Source organism: Lagenorhynchus albirostris, chromosome 9 (assembly GCF_949774975.1).
Source record: "Lagenorhynchus albirostris chromosome 9, mLagAlb1.1, whole genome shotgun sequence".
Classification (NCBI taxonomy): Eukaryota; Metazoa; Chordata; class Mammalia; order Artiodactyla; family Delphinidae; genus Lagenorhynchus; species Lagenorhynchus albirostris.
In genome coordinates, this window is record NC_083103.1 from 60,102,726 (window position 1) to 60,120,761 (window position 18,036).

Genomic DNA, 18,036 nt, shown 5'->3' on the forward strand with positions numbered 1-18,036 from the left:
TCTACTCATCAGTTGTTGGACATTTGAGTTGTTTCCACATTTTGGCTATTAAGAATAATGCTGCTGGGACTTCCCTGGTGGTCCAGTGGGTAAGAGTTCACACTCCCAGTACAGGGGGCCCGGGTTCGATCCCTGGTTGGGGAACTAGATTCCGCATGCCGCAACTAAGAAGTCCGCATGTTACAACTAAAGATCCCGCATGCCTCAACGAAGATCCCACGTGCCACAGCTAAGACCCGGCACAGCCTAAATAAATAAATAAATAAATATGAAAAAAATAATGCTGCATGAACATTTGTATACATTCCTTTTTGAAAATGGAAATGTATTTTCATTGCTCTTGGATATACACCTAGCAGCTGGAATTGCTGCATCATCTGGTAAAAATATATCTAACATTTTGAGGAACTTTCAAGCTGTTATGCAAAATAGCTGCACCATTTTATATTCCCACCAACAATGCCTGAGGGTTCCAGTTTCTCCCCTTCCTTGCCAATGCTCGTTATTGTTTGTCTTGTTAATAACTAAAACTGTTATAGTGAGTGTGTAGTGGTATCTCAGTGTAGATTTGATTGGTGTTTCCCTAATGAATAATGATGTTGAGTATCTTTTCATGTGCCCATTGATCATTTGTATATCTTTTGGAGAAATGTCTATTCAAATCCTTTGCCTATTTTTCAACTGAGTTGTTTATCTTTTTACTATTGAGTTTTAAGAGTACTTGCAGATATAAGTCCCTTATATCAGCAAGTATAAGTATTTGCAGATACTTTCTCCTATTCTGTGGGTTGTCTTTTAACTTTTTTTTTTTAACATCTTTATTGGAGTATAATTGCTTTACAATGGTGTGTTAGTTTATGCTTTATAACAAAGTGAATCAGTTATACATATACATATGTCCCCATATATCTTCCCTCTTGCGTCTCCCTCCCACCCTCCCTATCCCACCCCTCTAGGTGGTCACAAACCACCGAGCTGATCTCCCTGTGCTATGCGGCTGCTTCCCACTAGCTATCTATTTTACGTTTGGTAGTGTATATATGTCCATGCCACTCTCTCACTTTGTCACAGCTTACCCTTCCCCCTCCCCATATCCTCAATTCCATTCTCTAGTAGGTCTGTGTGTTTATTCCTGTCTTACCCCTAGGTTCTTCATGACCTTGTTTTTTTTTTTTCTTAGATTCCATATATATGTGTTAGCATACGGTATTTGTTTTTCTCTTTCTGACTTACATCACTCTGTAAGACAGACTCTAGGTCCATCCACCTCACTACAAATATCTCAATTTCGTTTCTTTTTATGGCTGAGTAATATTCCATTGTATATATGTGCCACATCTTCTTTATCCATTCATCTGATGATGGACACTTAGGTTGCTTCCATGTCTTGGCTATTGTAAATAGAGCTGCAATGAACATTTTAGTCATGACTCTTTTTGAATTATGGTTTTCTCAGGGTATATGCCCAGTAGTGGGATTGCTGGGTCGTATGGTAGTTCTAATTTTAGATTTTTAAGGAACCTCCATACTGTTCTCCATAGTGGCTGTATCAATTTACATTCCCACCAGCAGTGCAAGAGGGTTCCCTTTTCTCCACACCCTCTCCAGCATTTATTGTTTCTAGATTTTTTTGATGATGGCCATTCTGACTGGTGTGAGATGATATCTCATTGCAGTTTTGATTTGCATTTCTCTCATGATTAATGATGTTGAGCATTCTTTCATGTGTTTGTTGGCAATCTGTATATCTTCTTTGGAGAAATGTCTATTTAGGTCTTCTGCCCATTTTTGGATTGGGTTGTTTGTTTTTCTGTTATTGAGCTGCATGAGCTGCTTGTAAATCTTGGAGATTAATCCTTTGTCAGTTGCTTTGTTTGCAAATATTTTCTCCCACTCTGAGGGTTGTCTTTTCGTCTTGTTTATGGTTTCCTTTGCTGTGCAAAAGCTTTGAAGTTTCATTAGGTCCCATTTGTTTATTTTTGGTTTTATTTCCATTTCTCTAGGAGGTGGGTCAAAAAGGATCTTGCTGTGATTTATGTCATAGAGTGTTCTGCCTATGTTTTCCTCTAAGAGTTTGATAGTGTCTGGCCTTACATTTAGGTCTTTAATCCATTTTGAGTTTATTTTTGTGTATGGTGTTAGGGAGTGTTCTAATTTCATACTTTTACATGTACCTGTCCAGTTTTCCCAGCACCACTTATTGAGGAGGCTGTCTTTTATCCTAACTTTCTTAATGATGTCCTTGCCAGTGCAAGTTTTTAATTTTGATGCAATCCATTTTATCTATTTTAAAATTTTGTTTGTGCTTAAATTTCTTTTTTGTTGATTGTACTGAGAATTAGCAAGGACTTATTAGCACTGCAGAAGATGAACAGTTGATTTGTAGAATTTCAGTGTCTTCTGAAATTAGTTGATTAGGAGATTTTTGTGAAGTGATCATTGTCAGTGAATCACAAAAATTTTAAAAGATGTTTAAGGAAAGACCAAGAACGAAGCTAGAACAGTTTCCTTCTGTGGTGTGTTTGACACAAATGCACTCTTACACCCTTGCCATATAGTGAGGCTCTGGCTGGTGCCCAGCTGGGGTGCTTGCAGCTAGTGAAGGTACTATATATGAAGTCATGTGCTATTTGACATAACTATTTAATTTTATTCCAGGGCAAAATCCAAAGGACTGGCCAGTCTCTTGGAATACTAGGTTTTGCCAGAGTGCCTACGGGGGACTGAATGGATTTCTTGTCATCACAGACTTCTTGGAACTGAGCCTCAATTCAGAGCATTCTTTAGTGAATTAGGTTTAGGGTCATGGCATCATAGAACCCCATTTGAGGTTTGATTCCTGGCTCAACATTCCTGTCACATGTCATCCAGCATCCAATCACCTTCAGTGACAAGGCCCCCACTATCACCCATGTGGCCCATTTCTACCTTTTGACAGGGGTAAATGTATAAGGCACTTATCGTAGTGTCCTTCCCATCACAGGCACTCCACAAATACATGATAGCTCTTAACTGTTTTTTTTTTTAACATCTTTATTGGAGTATAATTGCTTTACAGTGGTGTGTTAGTTTCTGCTTTATAACAAAGTGAATCAGTTATATATATACATATGTTCCCATATCTCTTCCCTCTTGCGTCTCCCTCCCTCCCACCCTCTTAACTGTTTTTGTTGAAAAGTTTCGCCTTTGTTAAGATCTTTCTTCCTGGAACTAATCCCTATTAATCCTAGCTCTTACCTCTGATGATCCCATAGAACAGCCCTTTCAAAACATAGCCTTCAAATGTTAAAGAATTAAATAAACCATCACAATTCTTTCCATTTTATGTAACATTAAAAAAAAATCCCCTCTACTTGTTTGCTATTAGTTATGGTGGATCCCAAACCTGTCTGCCCGTCAGAATTGTCTGAGGAGCTTTTACTAACTACTGATACCTGAATTTGTAGGACTGCTATGGGGCTCAAACATATACATTTTTAAAAAGTACCCCAGTTGATTCTGATGTATGTAGTTTGGAACCTGCAGCTCTAACCTATTGAGAGATAAATCAGAGTGGTGAGTGTCAGGGAGAAGAGGCTGTGATTTGCTAACCTGGTTGTAAAGCAGAGTTTCTCAGCTTCTGTGTTATTGACATTTTGGGCCAGATACTTATTTGTTGAGGGGGGCCCACCTGTGCATTTTAAGGTATTTAGTAGCATCCTGAGCCTCTACATGCCAATAGTCTGTTTCCCTCCATGCCCCGAGGTTTAACAAGTAAAAGGTCTCCAGATATTGCCAAGTGTTCCTTGGAGGAGAAGATCACCCCAGGTTGAGAACTTGTACCACAAAGGATAGAAAAAATCATGGTTTTGATAGCTGGAGAATAGCTCAAGGTAGCTCTTAACACACTTCCTTCTCAATATCCTCTTGCCTAGATATTACAAGTGACTAATCATAAAATTGGGGGGCTGAATTAGTTCTGATTTATCATAAATCAATCAAGCATATTTCAGTTTTTCTAATTTTCTGACATAAATAGATTGTGCATGGTCCTGTAATGTACAACTAGTCCTAAAACACTGCTAGCCAGCCTCCCTCCCCTCCCCTCCCCTCCCCTCCCTTCCCTTCCTTTCCCTGGTATTAATAGTCATAACAGTGATATATCCTCCAACAGCAGGAACAGAATCCTCCATTTAGATATTTCACTGCTTGTTCACCCTAATACTCTGCTACTGATATGTGTCCTTCTATATAGACACCACCCTCCCTCCATCTCCTTCCCCGAACCATACAGACACTGACCATGCAGACACTGGCTTTAGAGGAAGAATATGCTCCAGGACCAGCATCCTGTGAGCTCATGAGCTGTTATCTGTCTAAACTAGGTTCCTGTTCAACTTTGTCTTGCAGTGAGAGCTTATAAGAAAATTGTAGAATTGAGACACCTCCTGGGAATTGCAGAGAGCAACTATAAACACTTGGGAGGCATAACAGAAGAAGATCTAAAGCAGAAGAAAGAACAGCTTGAGTCTGAAAAGTAATGTCCTCAAAACTTTGATGGTTTGTTTTTACTTACCTTTCTAAATGCCACGTGAGGGTTTGTTGATTAACAACTTATTTTTTCATCCCCACCAAAGGGTGTGAGTTTCCAACTTGTTTTCCTCCTAAGCCCCCAGATGGAGAAGGTGTTAAGATTTTTAAAAAAATTGTGGTAAGGGACTTTCCTGGTGGCACAGTGGTTAAGAATCCACCTGCTAGTGCAGGGGACATGGGTTCGAGCCCTGGGACGGGAAGATCCCACATGCCGCGGAGTAACTAAGCCCGTGCACCACAACTGCTGAAGCCCGCGTGCCTAGAGCCTGTGCTCTGCAACAAGAGAAGCCACCGCAGTGAGAAGCCTGTGCTCCGCAACAAAGAGTAGCCTCCACTTGCTGCAACTAGGGAAAACCTGCGCGCAGCAACAAAGACCCAACACAGGTCTTCGTTGTGGTGCCAAAAACTTGTGCACCAATTTAAAAAAATTTTTTTTAAATTTTTTAAAAATTAAAAAAAATTTGTGGTAAAATACACATAAGCATAAAATATATCTTAACTACTTTTAAGGCAGAATTCAGTAGTGTTAAGTACATTCCACATTTTTGTATAACCATCCTCCAGAACTTTTTGTCTCGCAAAACTAAAACGCTAAGAAGAGTTCCTGTTTTCGTTTTTTTGTCTGTTTTTTTTTTTTTGCAGTACACGGGCCTCTCACTGCTGTGGCCTCTCCCGTTACGGAACACAGGCTCCGGACGCGCAGGCTCAGCTGCCATGGCCCGCGGGCCCAGCTGCACCGCGGCACGTGGGATCCTCCCGGACCGGGGCACGAACCCGTGTCCCCTGCATTGGCAGGCGGACTCCCAACCACTGCGCCACCAGGGAAGACCCTTTGTTTTTTTTTTGTTTCGTTTTTTTGGTTTTTTTTTGCGGTACGCGGGCCTCTCACTGCTGCGGCCCCTCCCGTTGCGGAGCACAGGCTCCAGACGCGCAGGCTCAGTGGCCATGGCTCACGGGCCCAGCCTCTCCGCGGCACGTGGGATCTTCCCGGACCGGGGCACGAACCCGCGTCCCCTGCATTGGCAGGCAGACTCTCAACCACTGCGCCACCAGGGAAGCCCGACCCTTTGCTTTTTTGAGACCACAGCTACTTTGAGCTTTTCAATCAACACAGTCTCTAGCCATCCCTATCGAATTGGACTGCTTGCTCACAAGTCACCAACCTAGTCCTATGTTCACGGACAGTGGCACCCCTCAGAACGCTTGCATATTCCCTCACCTTTCACTTCCTGCACCTGAAATTGGCTCTCGGTACATATGGTACCTCTCTAGTTAATTAATGGCTGCTGGGATAGAGGATGCAAAGTGCTTATTTCCTCCCACTGCCTCTTTTCTTGTCTTTGCTTTCCACAGTGGACAGGGACCACAGGGAGACAGGAGGGGAGACTTGTAGTTTAATCAAAACACGGGTCTGTAAAGAGCAGTGCACATGGATTCTCCACTTCCCCTGCCCTTTCCTTTGGTTGGGTCTCTTTCCCTCATACTCTTAGAACCTCCTGTTTCTTTTGCATTCACCCTCTTCTGAATTTAATCTCAGTAAGAGGTCTGGTAAATGTATTCAGAGTAACATCTAAATCTTTGATAAGATGGGTACTTGGGAGTTTGAACAGAAGACAAAATCTTAAGCCAAAATACTCTGTCTCTTAATGGGATTTTAGGCACCAGGAAGTTGTGGTAGACCAAAAAGAAATTTTCTTTTTTTTAATCAGGGGCCTTCTTGGTATCTCATAAATCACATCACATAAGTAGCTGTCCACTGCCTCTCTCTCTCTCTCTCTCTCTCCCCCCCCTCCCTCCCTCTCTCTCTCTCTCTCTCTCTCTCTCTCTCTATGTATGTAGGTAGGTATGTATATTTTGGCTGCATTGCACAGCATGCAGGATCTTAGTTCCTTGACCAGGGATTGAACCCGTGCCCCCTGCAATGGAAGCGTGGAGTCCTAACCACTGGACCACCAGGGAATTCCTGACTGCCTCTGTATTGATTAAAGTGTTTGAGATGTAGACTATTTTTAGTATTGGCCTCTGCCTAAGAACCTAGCCGAAAGTTCTTAGCTCCCTTGTAGTCTAGAAAAGTACTTCACAGTAGAGCATATATATATATGTATATATTGTTTCATGCAGTCTTCACAGCTCCATTAGCTATTATCTCAGTACGTGGATTAGGAAACCAAGACTGAATTTACAAGTAACTCGCATGAAGTCACAAAGGGAGGACTAAGCGTGGGGGATGGAGCCAGGATTTGTGTCTGAGTCTATATGACTCCAAACCTATTATCCAAGGTCATTACAATTTTAATAATAGTCTTTAATGGAACGTTTAATTCTAATGTTCACATTTCAGTGTGAAATGGTTATTATATTGATGTAAGTCATTTGAGCAGGATTTTTTTTTTTATAAAGATTGCTTTAGCCTTTGTGCCAGATTGTAGTTTCCTATTAGCTGAGACTGCAGTGTTTCCTCTGAGTAAGCTTTACTTCTTCTCTAGTATGTGTTTCTCACTTTGTGTTGAGTACATCTGAAGACATTTATTCTTTGGGTACAAACTCCTGATCTTATATCTAATTGTAAAGGAAACCTGGATAAGTATTAGTTTGAGAGATGTCCTTTTGCCTTTGTCATTATTGATTGGTTAGATGAAACTCAGAATACAGCAAAACGTGGTTGTGTTATTCTGTCCTGGGGCTGATTTTCTCTTCTCATTTGCTGAATTCTAGGTTTCCACAGTTAATGTTCTTCTTTCCTATCTCTAACCTCAACCCCACTCACTTCCATACCAGGGCTACTACTGTATACTCTTAGATTGCCCTCCTTCAGACCTGACATCCAACTCAACATGCCTTGGGAGTTCTGGTGCCCTCACCATCCAGCAATAAGGCAGAAAGAAACCCAGTCCTGGCATCGCTTGTCTGGGTATATTCTAACATCTTCCTGATATGTCTCCCAACTTCCTGTCCCTGCTCCCTCACGCCCCACCCTCATCCCCTGCAGTCTGTTCATCATGCTAAAACCTAAGTCAGATAAATCTCACATATTATTGACTGAAAGAATCCAGGCACACAAATGAATATAATGTACAATTTCATTTACAAGCAGAGACAAAACTAATCTAACACGATAGGTATTCAGAAGTGTGGTTACCTCTGCGAAGTGAGGGTTGCCTGGGAAGGGCATGAAGGAACTTTCTGAGATGATGGAAGTATTTTGTATCTTGGTAGTCATGGTGGATGCATTAGTGGAAACTCATTGAATTGTTTAGTTGATATTTGTGTAATTCACTCAAAGTAAATTTTACATCATTAAAAAAAACAAAGCTAAACAAAGCAAAAGACATTTAAGTTAGAGCATGCCGTTTCTCTGTTGAGATCCTCTAATGGCTTCCCATTTCACTCAGAGTAAAAGCCGAGTCCTTGTTGCGACTTACCAGGCCCTACTTGTTCTGGCTCCCTTTTACCTCTCTGACTCTACTCCAGCCACATTGGCTTCTTTCTTCGAGTTCACCAGGTGTTCTTCTGCCTTAGGGCCTTTGCACTTGCTATTCTCTCTGTCTGGGATGCTCGTCCCCCAGATGTCTACTTGATTATCTCTTATTTCCTTTTGGACTTTGCTCACAAGCCCCCTTCTCAATAAGGCCTTCCCTGGTCATTGTGTATTAACCCCCTCCTCAACAACATTTCTATTATTTTCTTGCTTTATTTTTTTCTCCCTTAGCATTTATCACCTTCCAGCATACTTATATTTACTTACTTATATTGAAATACATATATTTACTTATTTATTTTCTTTACTGTCTTCCACCACTGCTGCCAAGGTAGGCCCCACAAGGGTAGATTTGGCCTGTTTTGTTCACTGCTTTTATCTCCAGTATGTATAGATCAGTGCTGGCTCATAGTACACTCTCAGTATATATTTGTTGAAAAAATGCTTTCTTTGTTTTATTTGCCTTAAATATAATGTATATAATGTATGGATACTTTATTACCAAAAATAATTGCTAGTTGATATTGGAGATTGATTGAAACCAAATTTTTTTGGCAGGACTATCAAAGAGCTGCAGGGCCACCTAGAGTATGAACGACTACGCAGAGAAAAATTAGAATGTCAGCTGGATGAGTATCGAGCAGAGGTAGATCAACTCAGGGAGATGCTGGAAAAAACTCAGGTTCCCAACTTTGCGGCTGTGGTTAGTATCCTTCTTAACACATTTATCTTTCTCAAGAAGTAGTATACAAGAGTAGCTAAGAGTACCAGCTTTGGAGGGGGCTATTTGGGTTTGAATCCTGGCTGCAGCCCTTTTTGGTTTGGACAAGTCATTTAACCTCTCTTTGCCTTATTTGTAAATTGGAGTTAATAACATATTTTCTAGGAGTAAGGAGTAAAGGAATACACATATACACATACATATATATATATATACACACACACACACATTACTCTATAAAACTATATATACATACACATACATATGTGTCTGTCTATGTACCTACCTATCAGTTGGAATAGCAACCTGGTTCATATGTGTGCAGTAAGTTTTATTATTATTGTATCATGTAAGGAAAAAAATTTTATAAGCAGAGTAATCAATAAGAATTCTGAGACAGCTATGGAGTATGTATGTTTTAATTCTAAATATCCAAAATAAACTGCTCTAAAAAGAAACTGACATGAGAAACATAACAAAGAACAAATGAAGAAAAGCAGGTGGAGTATAGAAAATAGAGTGAAAGTGACAGCAAGAAACCCCCAGTGGTGCTTGCCTTTCAGGCCATCCAGTCTCAGTAGAACAGGCAGAAAGCTCACCAGGGAAACTTTGACCCTCACTCTCCCCTGCTCTGAAGATGTGGCCTTTGTGGACAGTTCATGTGACACAGTGTAGGGATTCAGGTACGTTTCATATTTTCTTTCCATAGGGAATTTTTTTCTTCAGTCCTCGTGGGTAAGTTAATTTTGTTCAGATCTACATAACCTCAAATATGATATATAATAAAAACTTCCTGGCTTCTTTTTATTTTGTACAAACTAATCATTAGTCTCTTTAATAACCACTTAAAAAGTATTAATATATGTGCTTATTGTAAAATGTTAAAAACAGGGCAGACGCTCCTCCCCATATCAAGTTCCACTCTCCAGAGGAAGTCGCTATTAATGGTTCGGTCTCATATTAGACAACATTCTGTTCATCTGCATACGTGTGTATTTCTGTATACAAATTCACTTTCTCTGGGTTTTGGTATCCACCAGTGCTTAATTTTCCAAGGGATAGAAATAATCATCATAATCCATTATCTTCATTCTTGCAGTGACCATCTTATACCACGTTTAGCCTCTGGGAACACTTTAGTATGGAGAGGCTGGCTGGGGCAGTCATGTGGTGTTGGCTAGCGGACATACACCTTTTATAAACTACCACTGACACTCCAGATCCGCTCCCTCTCCACCTTGTGGCAGGAACTCTGCCTATTCTAGTCTCCTCAGAGGCAAGAACATACATTGTTCTTCGCTAGCTAGCTGCCTAGATCTTTGGAGATCACCCGAGCTGCACGCCTTTTGAGTCAATCCAGATTGATGGTCTACATAGAAAATTTTTGGTTTTTAGCTATTTAAAATTATTCTTTTCTTGCCCAGAAATGTCTGTTCCCAGGGTGGTTTGATGTCATACACTAATAGAGCACATCCTTCCTAAGACCTTGCTCTCTACCAACAATGTGTAGCTTTCAGGAGCGCTGACTCGAGGTCCCTGTACTCTGGGCCCATCGTTTTTTGCGGTCCTGCTGTAGGTTACACGAGTTTTTGTAAATGAGCAAATGTCACTGACCTCTAATGGCAGCTGCTTATTTTCTGTTCTGCAAGAGCTTCTGGGTCTCATAACACCTACCTCATGGGATGGTATTGATGTTAGATGAAATACTGTGTAGAACTCCTGAGGTATTTTCTGTCTACTAGTATTCATGGTATTCTCCCTTCCTCATATCCTTTTCTTTTTTTTCCTTTCTTTCAATTTTCTACATTTGAGTTGTATAAACAGTCAGTGGATAAATGTGTGTAGCCCTATGCATCTGAAAGGAGGAGGAATTAGTTTATTGTGGAGTCTAAATATGTAAAGTATAAATAAAATGAACTTTTGATTCAGTGCTCATTTATATAGAGGCTTCAAGAAGCTCTGACTAAATCTCTCCTGCCACCTTCTGGTAAGGACCTATGATTGCATATGACTTTTTCCCCTATAAAAGAATCTGCAAGAGCATAATTTTTAGCCAGAAAAAAATTCCTAGGATAGTCTGACATAATGCACTTAAATAGGTTTTTTATAATAATAATAACTGGTTTTGATAATAATACATTTTTATAGTGCTTTCTCACATATTGTCTCAGCCTGCATTAACCCACTTCACAAGCCTTATTTTCTATTCTCCTACACGTCGCCTACCTTTTCTGAACTTGCCCCACACTTTCCCACCCCCAAGCCTTTGCTCGTTTTGTCCATATACCTTGAAGCCTTTCTGTCAACTCTGCCTCTCAAAATCCTCTTTAGGAACCATCTTGTTCATCAACCTTGTCCTAACCCCCCGGACCACAAATGATCTGTCCTCCTTTCAGCAAGCACTTTGTACTGCTCTGAGGGCACCTCATCATTTGTATTATAGTTCAATTGGCTACTTTACACACAGCACTGAAAATTTAAATTCTGTGAGATCTAACTTGCCTTGATTGATAGCATCATCAACAGTTACTGAGTATTTGCTATGTGTTGCGCTCAGTGCCAGGAACTTTATATCTGGCAGATGTTATTTCTTCATTTTACAAATAACAAACCAAATCTCAGAGAAAATAAGGAATTCGCGTAAAGTCACACAGCTTGTTAGATGGGCAGCCACGATTTGAACCTAACTGCCTAACCCCCTTTTAGTGACACTTGTTACTGTCAAGTAACAAGTTACCCCCTTTGCCCTTCCAGCTCACTCACTGTGCTTATGAGAAGATTTAGTTTGAAAAATTGGTCTTAAAAAATTTTTTTTAAAGAAGATGTTGGGGGTAGGAGTTTATTAATTTTATTTATTTTTGCTGTGTTGGGTCTTCATTTCTGTGCGAGGGCTTTCTCCAGTTGTGGCAGGTGGGGGCCACTCTTCATCACAGTGCGCGGGCCTCTCACTATCGCGGCCTCTCTTGTTGCGGAGCACAGGCTCCAGACTCGCAGGCTCAGTAGTTGTGGCTCACGGGCCCAGTCGCTCCGTGGCATGTGGGATCCTCCCAGACCAGGGCTTGAACCCGTGTCCCCTGCATTAGCAGGCAGACTCTCAACCACTGTGCCACCAGGGAAGCCCGGTCTTTAAAATTTTTGATGTTAGGTCTTCAAATAAGTGAATTTATTTATGAAAATTTAAATATAAAATTTATAGTAATTTGATAAAATGTTACTTATACTGGAATTATACACAGTAATTCAAACATTTATTTCAAGATATGTCTTAAATACAAAGTTGAGGTGATGAAGCTTCCAAAAGATAACACAGTGGGATATCTTTGTGACCTTGGGGTAGAAAAAAAATTGATAGATTCGACTTTATTAAAATAAGACTTCACTTTATCAAGGACAACATTAATAAAGGCAAGCCAAAGAGTAGGAAAATATATCTCCTTCCTTATTTTCCTTCCTTCTATCCAAAAGCACAAAGAACTTACACAAACCAGTATGAAAAAGACAGACAACCCAGTAAAAAACCGGGCAAGACAGGATCAGGCGCTTCACAAAATAAGATATACAAGTGGCCAATAAACATGAAAATGTACTCAGAAGTGTTACCAGAATTATTAGTTATCACAAATATAAATTAACACCCAACAAGATGTCAATATACCACCAAAATGGCTAAAACAATACAAAACAGACATTACCAAGTATTGATGGGGATGTGGAGCAAGTGGAACTCTTATTCACCACTGTTGGAGTGTAAATTGATTTTTAATCACTTGGGACAATTGTTTGGCCACATTGAGTACAGCTGAACATATACACATCTGTGACTCAGTTCCCAGTGCAATGAGTACATGTCTCTTGATGTACACAGATGGGCACCAAAAGACATGAACAAGAATATTCATATTAGCATTATTATAAATATCCCCCAAACTGGATAAAAAATTCTACCAACAGTAAGAATAAATACATTTTAGTATAATCATACAATGGAATATTATAAAGCAATGGAAATGTATGAATTACTGCTCTACACATCACTATGGGTCAATTTCACAAACATAATGCTGAGCAAAAGAAAACTACAGTATGATACCATGCAGTCCCAAAATATGTAAAATAAATCAAGTTAATAGTGCCTGGGAGGAGGCAAATGGATGATTCTGGGATACAGGTAATGTTCAGGTTCTTGTTCAATTTCTTGATTTCAGTTGTGGTCACATTGGGTGTTTTCACTTTGTAAAAATTCATCACACTGTACACTTTTTGGGGTGCTCTTTGATAGGTGTATTGTACTTAAAAATGTTTACTTAAAAAACGTAAACTAGATGGGAACTATAATAGCTTTGGTAGAGATGTCTGTCTACAGATTGATGCAGGACTGAACTCGCTTCCATCTCCAAAACCAGTATCATTCGAGAAGTCGCTGGTCTAAAGCTTTGGGCCATGCTTGCTAATCAAGAACAGCCAACCTGGAACTGGTAATATTCTATGAATACTTCTGTGTTTAACTTACCCTTGTTTTCTGTCTCTGCTGGGCTTCTCCCTGTCCTCTGACATCCTAGCCTGTGAGCCTGTAAGGGTCCTTGGAGCCTGTAAGGGTCCTTGGAGCAATCTGAGGGCTTAAGTGAGTTTATCCAATCTGAGCTGTTAGTCTAAGGAAGTTCTAGAAATTTGTGATTTCTCTCTATTGGTTACTGCTTTGACACTCTGATAAGAGACTGTTCTGGTAATCAAAGTGGGATTTATCTCCCTTTAGTTGTGTATGCTTCCCAAAACTTATCAGATTGCATGAAATTGTTTTAAAAACAAGAATTCCATATACCCAGGCAATAATTTGTAGACACATAACCTGTCAACAGTTTCACGCAGTATTATTAATCTCTTCAACAAACCTGTAAATTCTTTCAGATGGAAACCGGTTAATATTTAAAATATATACATTTTCACATAGGGGTGGTGGTTTAATTTACACTTAGAATTGCTTTAGGTGTCTAAGCACCATGAATCATGTGTTTAATATCTCAGTATTGCAGTTGTCTTTTCCTGAGTTTGCGAGAAAACACATATTAGGGAGAAATATGTTTCTGTCTATAATTTATGATGAGGAAATGACTAATCTTGGTGAAGAATGTTCCCCAAATGCAGAAACTTCTGGAATTTGGAACTTTCAACGAACACTTACTGGAGGCCTATTGAGTGCCAAGCACATATTTTCTTTTGAACTAGTTTACAGTAAGGCTTGCTTGGTTTGATAGAACAACATACATATTTGATGTTAGTAGATGCTTTGGTATTTGACCACTATTTCTAGAGTATGTGGGATTGTTTAAACTCCTTCAGGAGTTAGCATATATGAAAAGTAAAGGAAAATAAATATTAACTGTTTCTGAAAGTCTGGTAACTATTAAGCACTAGAAAATTGGCTACCTCTGACAAGTAGCTTCCTCTCTTTTCCTACATTTTCTATATTCTTTCTCTAATTCTATCTATCTAGTTGGATGAGGTTAATAAACTCCTGCCCTACCTCAGTGTTCTTTCATAGACATTTTTGCATTCATCCCCTAATGATCTTGAGGACCTCTTGAAAGCTGGGGAGTGAACTGAGCACCTCTTTTATATCTGCTATTCCACCACAGACTCCTGAGTGGGAACCAGATCTCATTCCTTTTTGTATACCTGTAGCATAGTATACACAGTGTACAGTGTAGTTTTAGGAACTGAATGAGCAAATTTTTTGCTGGAAGACAGGATGGAGGAATGGTTACAACATGAACTTTGGTGTTGGACAAAATTTGGATTTGAATCCTGCCATTTACTTAGTTTTGTGACCTTGGGAAAAGTTGATTAATGTCTTTGACTTCTGTCCTTGTATCTATAAAATGTTGTTAATACAACCTATTTCACCTTGTTATATATGTAAAGTATGAAATACAGTGGGTACCATATGCTAAGCCCCAGTAAAAGGTTTGTTGTTACTGGTCTTCAGACTGGTTGGTAAGCTTTTTCAAGAGAAGGGACCATCATGTTGCCCTATGCTTACCAGTGCCTGGCCACTATATGGGAGGGCCAGCAGATTCCCCATCTATTCCTCTCTCAAGGGGTAGGGAACGTGTGTGGTTCTGTTTTCCTGGGTGGTGTTGGAAAAACAGCAGTTTGCTTCTATGTTCACACACTTCTATGAGTTAAGCTGACTGACCTCATTAGCAAAGGTGTAGGTGGGAACACCTTGGGGAATCCTACCTCCAGCCAGGGGCTCTCCTGATGGACATGTGGCCTTGTGATGTTCCTGAAACTCCTGCATTCAGATCTGTCCTGCCCAACTGGGTGCAGAGCACTTTTCTGACTAGAAGAATTATTCAAAGATGACTGACATCTAGTGAGTATCCACTGTGTTTCTAGTCCTCTCTTACTCCTTCCCAGAGCATGTATTAAGAATCTTCTGTGCTAGGTACTGAGAGTACCACAACGGATGAGAAATATTCAGAAACGGTGTGTGGCACGGCAAAGTGAAAGAGACAAGAGCAGTTGAGGGATGTTTTGTGAACAGAGAAGGAAATACAGGATCCAGGAAATGTGATTCCTAACAGAATGGGGCTTGCACAGAATCCAGAGGATGCCATGCTAATGCTTTGTGTTATTTTGTTTAGTAATATGTTGTAAAATGTTGGTCTAAAATAGAAGCAGAAACAACAAGGTGTTCTGTGTGGGGGATGTATGAGGTAAAGGTAGGACTGGATGATTTCTCAAGGTGCCTCCCAGTCTGATGAATCAGCACAATATGAACTGGTGCTTCTGATGTAAGTATTTACACAAAATTCTAAAAGAAATGTAAATCAGAGTTGAAAATGTTGTCATGGTTAAATTTTTTCTTTTGGAACAGTAACGTAGAAAGACAAAAATGTGTCTAGCATAGAAATCTTATTTGGCTCTCTTTTCCTTTGTAGGAAGATGACCCTTCTTGTGAGTCAAGCAAAGAGAAGAGGCGAGTGAAGAAAAAGGTGTCTTCTGGGGGAGTTTTTGTGAAAAGGTACTAATCAGTGAAATAACTTTAAATAAACCTGCTTGATTTTTCTTTTCTTTTTAAATTGATATAAATGTAAATCTATAAATTCTTCTCAGAATTACTCAGACATGCTGTTATTCCAATTCTGAAGGCAGAAATGTATACTGTCAAACGGATTAAAATTACATGGACTCAGTTGTATTCCCCCTCCCAATATACTTTTTATATATTTATGTAGGCAAGTCAAAACTCTAGATTTATGAGTAGTTAATTTTGCAAGTATTGACATAAACTTTACAATATAAGATAACACAGTAATCAAAAGGTCTAGTTATAAAGATTATTAGAAGTTCTATTATGGCTTCATAATAGAATTATATTTCTTTTACTTTCTGTAGAGAGTACCCTTTTACTAGTGTAGGTATAGCTTTTCTCCCAACTTTTCAAATGACTTGATTTTTTAAAAAAAATTTATTTTATTGAAGTATAGATATATAATGTTAATTTCTGCTGTACAGCAAAGTGATTCAGCTATACACACACACACATTCTTCTCCATTATGGTTTATCACAGGATATTGAATATAGTTCCCTGTGCTATACACTAGTATCTTATTTGTTTATCCATTCTATATTTAATAGTTTGCATCCCAATCCATCCCTCCTCCACCTTTCTCCTCCCTTGGCAACCACAAGTTTGTTCTGTGTTAGTCTGTATTTGTTTGGTAAATAAGTTCATTTGTGTCATATTTTAGATACCACATATAAGTGGTATCATATATGTTTTTCTCTGATTTACTTCATTTAGTATGAAGTTAATGTTGCTGCGAATGGCATTATTTCATTCTTTTTATAGCTGAGTAGTATTCCATTGTGTATTTATACCACATCTTCTTTATCCATTCAGTTTTTTTTTTAACGGTATGCAGGCCTCTCACTGTTGTGGCCTCTCCTGTTGCAGAGCACAGGCTCCAGATGTGCAGGCTCAGCAGCCATGGCTCACGGGCCCAGCCGCTCTGCGGCATATGGGATCCTCACAACCCGGGGCACGAACCCGTGTCCCCTGCATCGGCAGGCAAACTCCCAACCACTGCGCCACCAGGGAAGCCCTATCCATTCAGTTCTTGATGGACACTTAGGTTGTTTCCATGTCTTGGCTATTGTGAATAGTGCTATGAACATAGGGGTACATGTATCTTTTTGAATTATAGTTTTGTCTGGGAATATGCCCAGGAGTGGGACTGCTGGATCATATGGTAGCTTTATTTGTAGTTTTTTGAAGGCACCTCCATACTGTTTACCACAGTGGCTGCACCAATTTACATTCCAACTAACAGTGTAGGACAGTTCACTTTTCTCCAGACCCTCTCCAGCATTTGTTATTTGTAGATTTTTTTTTATTTTGTCTACATTTTTTTAACATCTTTATTGGCGTATAATTGCTTTACAGTGAGTGTTGTGTTAGTTTCTGCTGTATAACAAAGTGAATCAGCTTTACATATACATACATCCCCATATCTCCTCCCTCTTGGGTCTCCCTCCCACCCTCCCTATCCCACCCCTCTAGGTGGTCACAAAGCACCGAGCTGATCTCCCTGTGCTATGTGGCTGCTTCCCACTAGCTATCTATTTTACGTTTGGTAGTGTATATATGTCCATGCCACTCTCTCACTTTGTCACAGCTTACCCTTCCCCCTCCCCGTGTCCTCAAGTCCCTTCTCTAGTAGGTCTGCGTCTTTATTCCTGTCCTGCCCCTAGGTTCTTCATGACCATTTTTTTTTTTTTTAGATTCCATATATATGTGTTAGCATATGGTTATTTGTTTTTCTCTTTCTGACTTACTTTACTCTATGACAGTCTCTAGGTGCATCCACCTCACTACAAATGTTGCCATTCTGACGGGTGTGAGGTGGTACCTCATTGCAGTGTTGATTTGCATTTCTCTAATGATTAGCGATGTTGAGCATCTTTTCATGTGCCTATTGGCCATGTGTATGTCAAATGACTTCAGTTTTAAAAAATCTGAACTTAGGAGACAAAGACAAGTAAGTTTTAGAAAAGGACAACTTTTTACAATAACAACCAAATATCTCCAGGGAAGTTTACATAAAATGAAAATCAGCTTTCATAAAAAGAAAAAAAATCGTAACGCATGTTTGCCAAAAATATACATTTAAATAATCTGCTTTAGAATTCAACCAACCATTGTTTTGTCTTGCAAGCCTTATAAGAAAGGAATAACAGAGATGAGGTTGACTGGACAGG

The 18,036-nt window shown here is 39.7% G+C and overlaps 1 protein-coding gene across 1 annotated transcript in view; it reads left to right on the forward strand.

Annotated features, from left to right (window-relative positions):
* The window catches only part of ANKRD42 (ankyrin repeat domain 42), a 55,369-nt gene extending 39,516 nt beyond the window's left edge, over window positions 1-15,853 (forward strand). The window contains exons 10-12 of the mRNA XM_060160865.1: window positions 4,390-4,516; window positions 8,609-8,753; window positions 15,713-15,853. Of these exons, the coding sequence (XP_060016848.1) occupies window positions 4,390-4,516; window positions 8,609-8,753; window positions 15,713-15,802 (362 nt within the window). The 3' untranslated portion in view covers window positions 15,803-15,853. The remainder of the gene's footprint in view (window positions 1-4,389; window positions 4,517-8,608; window positions 8,754-15,712) is intronic.
* Window positions 15,854-18,036: the final 2,183 nt, after the last annotated feature.